At 38.1% G+C, this 10,495-nt stretch overlaps 1 protein-coding gene across 1 annotated transcript in view; it reads left to right on the top strand.

Annotated features, from left to right (window-relative positions):
* Positions 1-3,137: 3,137 nt before the first annotated feature.
* prkci (protein kinase C, iota) overlaps positions 3,138-10,495 on the top strand; it is a 91,934-nt gene continuing 84,576 nt past the window's right edge. The window contains exon 1 of the mRNA XM_034182907.1: positions 3,138-3,449. Within this exon, the coding sequence (XP_034038798.1) occupies positions 3,367-3,449 (83 nt within the window). The 5' untranslated portion in view covers positions 3,138-3,366. The remainder of the gene's footprint in view (positions 3,450-10,495) is intronic.

Here is a 10,495-nt window from a genome sequence, read left to right as displayed (position 1 = left end):
GTGTCTCTGAAATGAAAATATTGTATGTTGATTGGAATCCATGCCACAATAAAGAAGCATTTCACTTCATTTTATGTTGAATATTCATATGTTATATGAATATTTCATATAATGTGATATGAAATATTAAAAACATTTCAAAAATTGGCTTCACATCATAGATCTGTTCAAAGTTTGTTGATATATTAAATTCAGTTCAATGAAGAGTTTATTGTCACTGCATGAAAAAATTGCACGTGTCTTGGTACTACAAAACGAATGTAAAATAATATAAATGTACTTTAAAAGTCTAAAATAACATCTCAGTATTGCAGTATTGGTGCATGTATGTGCATCTGCGTGATTGGATACTGTATAGAAGTCGAGTTTTTGCAGCATTGGGTGCTATTATCGCTTTGGGATAGAAACTATTTTTAAATCTATTTGTTTAGGGTTTTTATGTATATATATGTATATACAACCCCTGGCAAAAATTATGGAATCACCGGCCTCGGAGGATGTTCATTCAGTTGCTTAATTTTGTAGAAAAAAAGCAGATCACAGACATGACACAAAACTAAAGTCATTTCAAATGGCAACTTTCTGGCTTTAAGAAACACTATAAGAAATCAGAAAAAAAAAATTGTGGCAGTCAGTAACGGTTACTTTTTTAGACCAAGCAGAGGGAAAAAAAATATGGAATCACTCAATTCTGAGGAAAAAATTATGGAATCATGAAAAACAAAAGAACACTCCAACACATCACTAGTATTTTGTTGCACCACCTCTGGCTTTTATAACAGCTTGCAGTCTCTGAGGCATGGACTTAATGAGTGACAAACAGTACTCTTCATCAATCTGGCTCCAACTTTCTCTGATTGCTGTTGCCAGATCAGGTTTGCAGGTTGGAGCCTTGTCATGGACCATTTTCTTCAACTTCCACCAAAGATTTTCAATTGGATTAATATCCGGACTATTTGCAGGCCATGACATTGACCCTATGTGTCTTTTTGCAAGGAATGTTTTCACAGTTTTCGCTCTATGGCAAGATGCATTATCATCTTGAAAAATGATTTCATCATCCCCAAACATCCTTTCAATTGATGGGATAAGAAAAGTGTTGAAAATATCAACATAAACTTGTGCATTTATTGATGATGTAATGACAGCCATCTCCCCAGTGCCTTTACCTGACATGCAGCCCCATATCATCAATGACTGTGGAAATTTACATGTTCTCTTCAGGCAGTCATCTTTATAAATCTCATTGGAATGGCACCAAACAAAAGTTCCAGCATCATCACCTTGCCCAATGCAGATTCGAGATTCATCACTGAATATGACTTTCATCCAGTCATCCACAGTCCACGACTGCTTTTCCTTAGCTCATTGTAACCTTGTTTTTATCTGTTTAGGTGTTAATGATGGCTTTCGTTTAGCTTTTCTGTATGTAAATCTCATTTCCTTTAGGCGGTTTCTTACAGTTCGGTCACAGACGTTGACTCCAGTTTCCTTCCATTCGTTCCTCATTTGTTTTGTTGTGCATTTTCGATTTTTGAGACATATTGCTTTAAGTTTTCTGCCTTGACGTTTTGATGTCTTCCTTGGTCTACCAGTATGTTTGCCTTTAACAACCTTCCCATGTTGTTTGTATTTGGTCCAGAGTTTAGACACAGCTGACTATGAACAACCAACATCTTTTGCAACATTGCATGATGATTTACCCTCTTTTAAGAGTTTGATAATCCTCTCCTTTGTTTCAATTGACATCTCTGGTGTTGGAGCCATGATTCATGTCAGTCCACTTGGTGCAACAGCTCTCCAAGGTGTGATCACTCCTTTTTAGATGCAGACTCATGAGCAGATCTGATTTGATGCAGGTGTTAGTTTTGGGGATGAAAATGTACATGGTGATTCCATAATTTATTGCTCAGAATTTATATTCATTCATTCATTCATTAACCAAGCAGCTCATCTCACACTTCCCTATCATCAGACAAGTCCTCTATCTCTTCCTGGGAGATCCTGAAGCATTCCCAAATCAGACAAGAAATATAATCCCTCCAGCATGTCCTGGGTCTTACAGTGGGAAGAGACACAGACTCCGTGAGGTGTACGAGCAGCTTTTTGGTGGCTCTGAAAGAGTTTGCTTCTGTAAATGCATTAATCAACAAGTGTTGTTACGTTGCTTCATAACTTTATGGTAAAAACACGACATGGAAAGTTATTAATAAAAAGAAGGCATATGACATCTGTACTCGAGTTTGCCAGAAGGCACGTGGGAGACCAGCCTAGATTTCATGCCTTTTTTTTTTTTTGTAATGGGCTTTCTACTCTGTTCCACTCCACTCTTACAAAGGTGAGAAATGAGAAAAATAAGGGCTAACAAAGGACAAAAAGAAATATTATTTCACACTTAAAGCACATATTTTACACCAAAACATTTTCAGACTGGTTATCACATCATCAAAAATTCAATTCAGGATGTTGACTTTTGTGCTACCTTAAAGAACTGTTGGAAATAATGTGCTCCTATATAAACGTTGGGGAATGGCACTGCAGAACGATGTATTCAGTGGGTTGCCATATAGCGGCAACTGATAGGAAAGAAAATACGTATTTCATAATTTTATTGGATTTTTTTAACGATTTCCATTAATGTGCTTATATTGTTAACTTTACACTTTGTGTAATTTGATGTTATGTTGACTGTCATTTACAGTCAATCTTTTATCATTATTAGTTCGTTTTAAGATACTTTGTGGAAATATATTTTGCTGTTGCAGTTATAATACATGTTGTTATAACAGACTCGTTATGTGTTGGCAATGCTGTAGATTTATTATTATTTAACTTTGAATATTTGGTTATTATTCATAACATTATCTGTTTACTGGTGTGATGTCCATGCTCGGATATTTGAACTTGAATGCATCATGTTACCCACATGAAAAGGAGGATTTGGTACAATCCGAACTATCTCGTAATATACAAATTTTAAAGTAGGCGACTCAGTTGTTTTGCTTTATAATTTTGAAAATATTAAGCAATATAAGGTGAAGATACTGATGTTTAATGTAGTATATCTGAAATGTGAATAAACAAACTGTGTGATGACAGGTTTCGCGCCACCCCCAAACATTCCAGAAATGGATTCGTCCGGCGTTTGGCCTTTGCAGTAAGGAGTTATTTGGCGGACCTCGCAAGTTTTTCTCTACTTTCTTTGTGGTTATTTTTCATCGAAGAGGGTGTTTTGTTTTCAATTTTTACCCTCGTTTGCCTCCTTGTGTGTTTGGTGTGTCGACGGACTGTAATAAGAAAGTATTTGGGGCGTGGTAGTCCACTTGGAAGCTAAAGAAGGAAGGAAGACTGACCGCGGCTGTGCCTATGATGCCGACGTTGCGGGACAGCACCATGTCCCATCCCGGCGAGAATTCCCATCAAGTCCGGGTGAAGGCTTATTACAAAGGGTAAGAAATCATCCTCCCTGTCAGCACGCTACACACTTTGTGATGAGACAATTAACTGCTGTCGGTTATATTTAGGAAATGTGGCTAACGAGCTAACTAGCTAGCGGGTTGGTAACAGCTTACGGTAAACTTGACAAGGCAGGTTTAACTGTCCAGACCTTTATTGGCTGGACATTCTGGACTTAAGTCTTAGTGTAGACAACTGTGTCTGTAAGTCAACAAACATGTTTAGTGAGCTAATTCGGTCAGAATAGTTGCAGATTATGTTCAATTGGAAGCTTTAAAGATGTCTTGGTATATAACTGCTAGCAAGTTCCACTAACTTGTCACTGGCAAGATATTTACTCTCCTAAACAATGTGCAAACATGTACTACTGTTATTACAGTTCCTCAAACGTCAAAAATGTCCATAAATTTCCAATGGCCAAAGTGTTGCTTTTAAATTATAAATGATTCCTGACATTTCATTATCAAACCCTTACAACAACAAAATGTAATTGAGGATTGATATGTTTAAACATTAAGTTTATAAATGTAACCAACAACCAAAGTATTTACACTGCTGTCACTCTGCCTTTATTCTGATTAGTTGTCGTTATGTCTGATGCCATTGCGACGACTTGACTCTGTAAAACATCCACTGTGATTGAAAATGGATGGTAGCTGGTCACATTTCCTTTGTCTCTTACAGCTAAGGTGATCAAGGGGTGAAGGGGGTCACAGCCATGCTTCACAGCATTGTAAACAATGCTGCTGGAGACCCTCTGCTGGACAAACTATGGAATGGCACCATTTCCAACAGTGTTTTTTTGCAATGTTTAGTTGGTAAAATAAAAGTTTTAATATCTGCAAAAACAATGTTGACAGAAGCTCGGCCGATGTGAGCCTATCGGACAACTCCTTTACCAGAAGGCATCAAATCCTCACATCTACTAACTGCGACCAGAAAAAAAAAATCAGTATTTTCAGCTTAATCAGAAGTCAGAGTGGCTTAATGAAGGCTATGTTCACATTATTGACTGAACTGATTAAGTCTGTTTTCTATTACAGATTTGCACAAAAGTTGAGGAGTATTTTCAGAATGGCAACAAAACACAATAGCCAAATGACAGTGTTTCTATTGAGTGACGTAATGTGGCTGCTAAGTTTTGTCCTCTCATGATAGCTGTCATTCTTTTTTTTTTGATAACTGTCATTCTGTCAAAGCTCTCAATGAGAACTATAATTCCAGTAGTCATGGTAAAGATGGGTAGATCCTGCTAAATAGTGCTATTTCTTTTTTTAAGTCCAGTATTGCTGTAAAATCGTCTCTTAAAAGGTTTAACAAGCTCTCCAGCACTTACTCCATAGGTGGGCACTGGCATTTATTTTTATAGTTTTCTCTATGTACACCGCCATAATGGAGTTGAAATGTAACATTCAGTATGTGATTGTAGTGTAGACTCTCCCCTTTAATTCAAGGTCTTTAACTAAAGCATCATAGTGATCATTTGAGGATTACAGCTATTTTGCCCATGGTCCATCCACTTTCAGTGCCCATAAGTAATTGAACAAACTAAATGTATGGATTATTTGTATTACATGCCATCACTTTTACAACCAGTTTTGTTGAGAAATATCAGGATGGAGATATAACCTTTTCAAAGTCACTGAATATGTCTTGGACTTCATTTACCTCAATCACTAAGAATTACAAACAGTAAGGCATTCTGTGAAATCCGTCTAGGCAGTTCTCAAAAACTGAGTGACTGTGCAAGATGGAGATGAGATGATGAAAGCCACCAAGAGACACAATTATGAAGGTTTTGTTGTTGTGATCAGAGAAATGTGAAGGTGCAAGGTTTGTCAGTTGTGTCACCATTCACAACTTCATGGTGGAATGGAGCCCAGAAGTATTTTAGTACAAGAAAACAGGCCACATCTAGGGTCAAGTCTTCCATGTGCCTTCTGGCAAATTGGAGCAGAAATTCTTTTTAAGAAAATTTTTCTCTGCAGTTCCACCGTGAAGCTGTATAAAAGGTGATTCAGCAGACAAAAGATGCACTATGCACAGTTTATCCACTGTCAGGCAGGATGGGTATTATAAGAGTAGAGGGCCATGATGGTGGTGTTGTATAGCTTCTCGTATATCAACAGTGGTTACATTGTGTTGTACTTTAAGGTGTGTGAGAAGATAGGCGATACTGATTGTCAGTCTTGGGAAATCATATGTTCTTTTGTTGTTTTGCTGCAGTCAGCAGTGAAATTGAGCTGTCATTTTTCTACTGCTCATCTGATATACTTCAGAAGTGATTTTGACAGAAAATAAAATTTGTAGTGTTACTTCCAGTTACACTATTGCTTATCACAACTGTAACTGTCTAAATAATTTCCTTTGGGATTAATAAAGTTTATCTTTTCATCTCTTTTGGAAACCAAAACACTCGTACAGCACTGGATGTTACTGGACTCATTACAAAATGTTAGTATATCAGTACTTAATTTTGTCACTGTGTTTATTGGATATTTATCCATTCCTTGACCTTTAATGTTTAATTGGAGGTTGTGATGGAAATGATTGGTTAGTCACTTGTTTCACTTGTTTTCCGGCCGATTGTCTCTACACGACGGCGTCAGTGATTGGAGCACTGCCGAGACTTGAAAAACATGTAGTGCAAGTCACCTCAGCCAGACCTGTTATCTTTTTCACCAGTTCAGTGGCACACCTTAGAAACACTGCAGTGCGAGTTAAACAAAGAATCTGAAGTATCTGTGACATTGCTCTTTAGGAATGTCAGCTATTTGGCAAATGAAGGGTTGCTCTATAGTCTCCTGGCTTAGCCAATGGGGCACATTAAACCAGGCTGCCATCACTTTTATTTGGTGTTCCTCTGGAGAAATTCTAAATGGACTTATGCTGATTAATTTTAATCTGTGCTAGTAAAGTTAATTCAAGAATGTATTTATTATTAACACTTAATATACAAATAATGAATGTTTATGATTTCAGGTGAACGATGGAACATTCCACCTTTCACCAAATTAAATATTTGTTCCGTTGAAAATGTAAAAACGTTCATTGTTTTTATATAACGGCTAAAATAGATCCTTCCCATTTGATATTATATTAATTCATTTATAAACAATAGAAAAGGGACTTGCATTTTGTTGTGCATCACTGGTACTTTGACATCAACAGTCCAACACGAACTTTAAATAGTCTAAAATTGTTCTCAGTCAACTTGGAATAATTCTGACGATGTAGCCCGTAATACTAAAAAAAAAAAAGACGAATTTGTGTACTTCCTCACTCCAGCGAAAAATTGCGTCAGAAATTTGTCCAGGTTTTCATCCTAACATGCTAACAGCTAACATGCCTCCAGATGGCTTATGGTATAGTGTGTGTTAGGGATGTCCCGATCAGGTTTTTTTGGCCCCTGATCCAATTCCGAGTCATCTGATTTTGAGTATCTGCCAATACCGAGTCCCGATCCGATACTATAAAAAAACTGAATGAACAAATGCTAAATATATAATAATTTTATTTTAATCACCGTATTTTATTATTTATCACTTAAACAGTGCACTTCTCCTTGAGGTAGCTTGAACAATCAAGTAATAATCTACCAGACTTAAAAATGTACAAATTTCCATGTTATTTTATTTGTCTAAAATAAATGTCAAAGGTTCCTTATGTTAAACAAAAAATTATCTAATCTGAAATAACAGGTGGTTTTAATTTATAGATGAAAGGTTTCTAAAGAACCATTTATTGATTTAGCTATTTTAATTACAAGTGTTCTAAACTTTTTTAAACAGTAATCAGAAATTTTGAGGTAACAAACAACAACAACAAAAATATTTCCAAGGATTTTTCTTCAGACACGTGGTTTCTGCACTGATCTGTGGTTCAAATCCCCACCTGACGGGAAAATCACTAAGGGCCCTTGGGCAAGGCCTTTAATCCCCTATTGCTCCCGGTGTGTAGTGAGCGCCTTGTATGGCAGCACCCTGACATCGGGGTGAATGTGAGGCATAAGCTCTTTAAGATGTGCTCCTAAATGTGATGAGTGTGAACGTTGCTCGTGCACACCATCTCTTGCTCCGTTTTGCAGACAAATGATCACAGGACAATTTTTTTTTTTTCTTTTTGTTAATCAGATGACAGATCGTCGTCCTGAGGACTTGGTCAGCACCGGGTCCTGCTGCCGGGTCCTCTTGTCATTCCATCGAGGCATCAGGCTGAGCGCGTAAATACACAAACAGCAGTTCTGCGAAAGAAACTTTGCGCACGTAACTCCCCCTCACCTCTGTCCAGTTGAACTTATGTTTTTTCTTTTGTTCAATAAAAAAAAAAAAAAAAAGACTGGGTTGAACTTTGTCCGCGTCAGCCTGCCGTCAAGCGGCAATGCGCGCTCCCGTCAGAAGCATCACGTCAAAAGCCGAGCTAAAGCAACGCGTCTGGCGCCTCTAAAAAGCAATGCGTCTCACACCTCTGATGCTTCCGACGCGTGAAAGGCCCATTAATCTGCAATAATGAGCCTGAAATACCGCTGATCAAAATAATGAGGATAAAATCTATATCGGATTCCTGATCGGGATGCAACGTCCGATTTCGATCAAGTCTGAAACCACGTGATTGGGACCGATTTCCGATCACGTGATTGGATTGGGACATCCTTAGTGTGTGTGTGTGTTAGAAGAATTAGCACCGTCAATTAGCTCCTTCAAATTGTCGTCCATCAGCAAAACAAACTCCGCCATGTTTATCTTAATGCCACCCCACTAGTATGTGAGTGGGCAGGGTTCGCAGCGTGCAATGGTACAAAACATATGGAACCAAATTTGCACGGTAAATGGAACCATATTTGCACACTAAATGCAACGCACCACAAAAGGGATGAATAATCCATGTAACATGACATACGAAGCACCAATCAAATGACAAGGATCCACTCAGCCGTTATATAATATACTATATTTGGTCAGTGTCAGTTGTGGACAGAAAATTATTATTATTATTATTTTTTTTTTTTGTCAGCACCTGTATTTTTGTGGGTGCGAGTCAATGGGTAATATGAAGATTGGCTCAAAAGTTCTGCCTCTTGCATTATTATTTCAGTAACAAGTGAAATACTTGAACCACACATCTACTGAAAGCTTGGAATGTTCTCTGTCAAGCAGTATCATTACTTTCCACATAGTTACCTTCCCTTTCCACACACTCCCGCCAGTGGCCGAGAGGTTTTTTGCATTCTGTCTGTGAAAAAATCTGGTGTTTTCTCTCGGCACCAGCGACACGGAGCTGCTTGCGTCTCTGCATCATTATTGTAACGGTGCCCCTTCAATTGTTCTTTCAGCTTGGGAAAAAGGAAAAAGTCAGAGTGTGTAAGATTCAAACTATATGGCAGATGTACCAAGATCTCAACATTTGAGCCTCTGCAATGCATCCTGTTTTGGTGATTTGTGTGGATGAGCATCGTCATGATGAAGAATTGCGCCTTTTTTCAAGACGAGTCCGTTTCAAGTCTGCCTACAGCTTTTGCAAAGTGTCCACATATTGGTTGGAGTTGATACTGTTGCCATCTACCAAAAATTCTGTGAAAACTATGCCATCGCACTCCCAAAATATGGTCATCAAGACTTTTCTCCCTGAGTTTTTGCCCTTCAAACTCATTTCCCACCTCCTTCAAACACACATTGCCATTATTTCCCTAATGCTGTGTGCATGTTACATCGAAGGTGATTCTGTGCATGCCTGAAATTGAAGGCAAAAACCATTTGGTATAGCAGTAGTCACTAAGTAAAGGATTACCAGTTTCACTGTGATATCTTGCTTGTTACTGAAATAATCGCATCAGAGCCAGAACATTTCAACCGACCCTTGTATTAGTCAAAGTTCATGTATTTCTTGGTTTTTCTATAATGCAATGAAATCAAGCCCCCCAGTCAACTTCGCGCTACACAATCTGACACCAATGGGCCTCAAGGCTTATATGGAACTTAGTTCATACAGTCAAGTTTTCTGCTGTTTCTGTCATGACAGCATCCTTTGTGAGTCAATGCCTTGCTGTGTGTGTGCCTGTTGTTGGTGTCAGCAGTCTGTTGTCAGTGTGTAGCAGTCACCGACTGCCACTGTGTCATCTTCATTTTAACTTGAACACAGACTGAGGGCCAGTGAAACAATGATCATATGACAAGTTTCTGACACAGATGGCATCTTATTCACAAGAGTTAATAGCTTATATTAAAGTACAGTGTTTATTTTAAAATATTGCTTATATTTCCATGCTGTGCAATGTATACTGTAGCTACTGATTATTTTTATACAGTAAAACTTGCATGGATTCAGGTGCTATATGTATAAAACGGACAAAATCCGTTATGTACGTAACTGTTTAGATACAGTCAGTAGGAGCTGAACTATCTGCAGGGAATCCTGAGCACCATTTAGATGTATTTCCTTGATTAAATGACTGACCTTGAATAGGGGCCTACTTCATTTAATGGCTGTGTCAAAACGTCATCTGAAAAACTAAATGCCTGCCTTAAATAAGTGCCAGGCATTATGTGCATTAAAAAGATTACATTTGGTTGAATCGCTTTTTTTCCAAGTCTGCTGTGGAGTGGTACCTTAAAATCCTAAAGCCTGATTTATGCTTTTCCCGCTCCATAACTCTGTGGCCATGCAATGACATTGACGTGTGTATGACCCTTTTTAAAGTTCTCCGTCGCGTCTTCATGCAATTTTCAGCAGGAACGGTGGCTTTTTCTGGATTAATTTGTCCCTCAATGAGCTCCACTTCTTTATATAATCATCAACCTCCAAACCAATGATACGGAACATGGAATTTCCCTGCATGAATTGCAGGTCATTTGAGCATCGTTTTCAGACTCTGTGTTATAAAGTTGGTCATATTTGTGGACTTATCTGACAAACGTATTTGATCCATGATCGAAATGTAATTGGTATTTGTGCTGCAAAAACTAAATGGTAAATGAACTGTATTTACATAGCACTTTTCCATCTGCACCAGAAGCTCAAAGCACTTTACAGCAATGCCTCA

Source organism: Thalassophryne amazonica, chromosome 12, assembly GCF_902500255.1.
Source record: "Thalassophryne amazonica chromosome 12, fThaAma1.1, whole genome shotgun sequence".
Classification (NCBI taxonomy): Eukaryota; Metazoa; Chordata; class Actinopteri; order Batrachoidiformes; family Batrachoididae; genus Thalassophryne; species Thalassophryne amazonica.
This window is presented reverse-complemented; position numbering and strand designations above follow the sequence as displayed.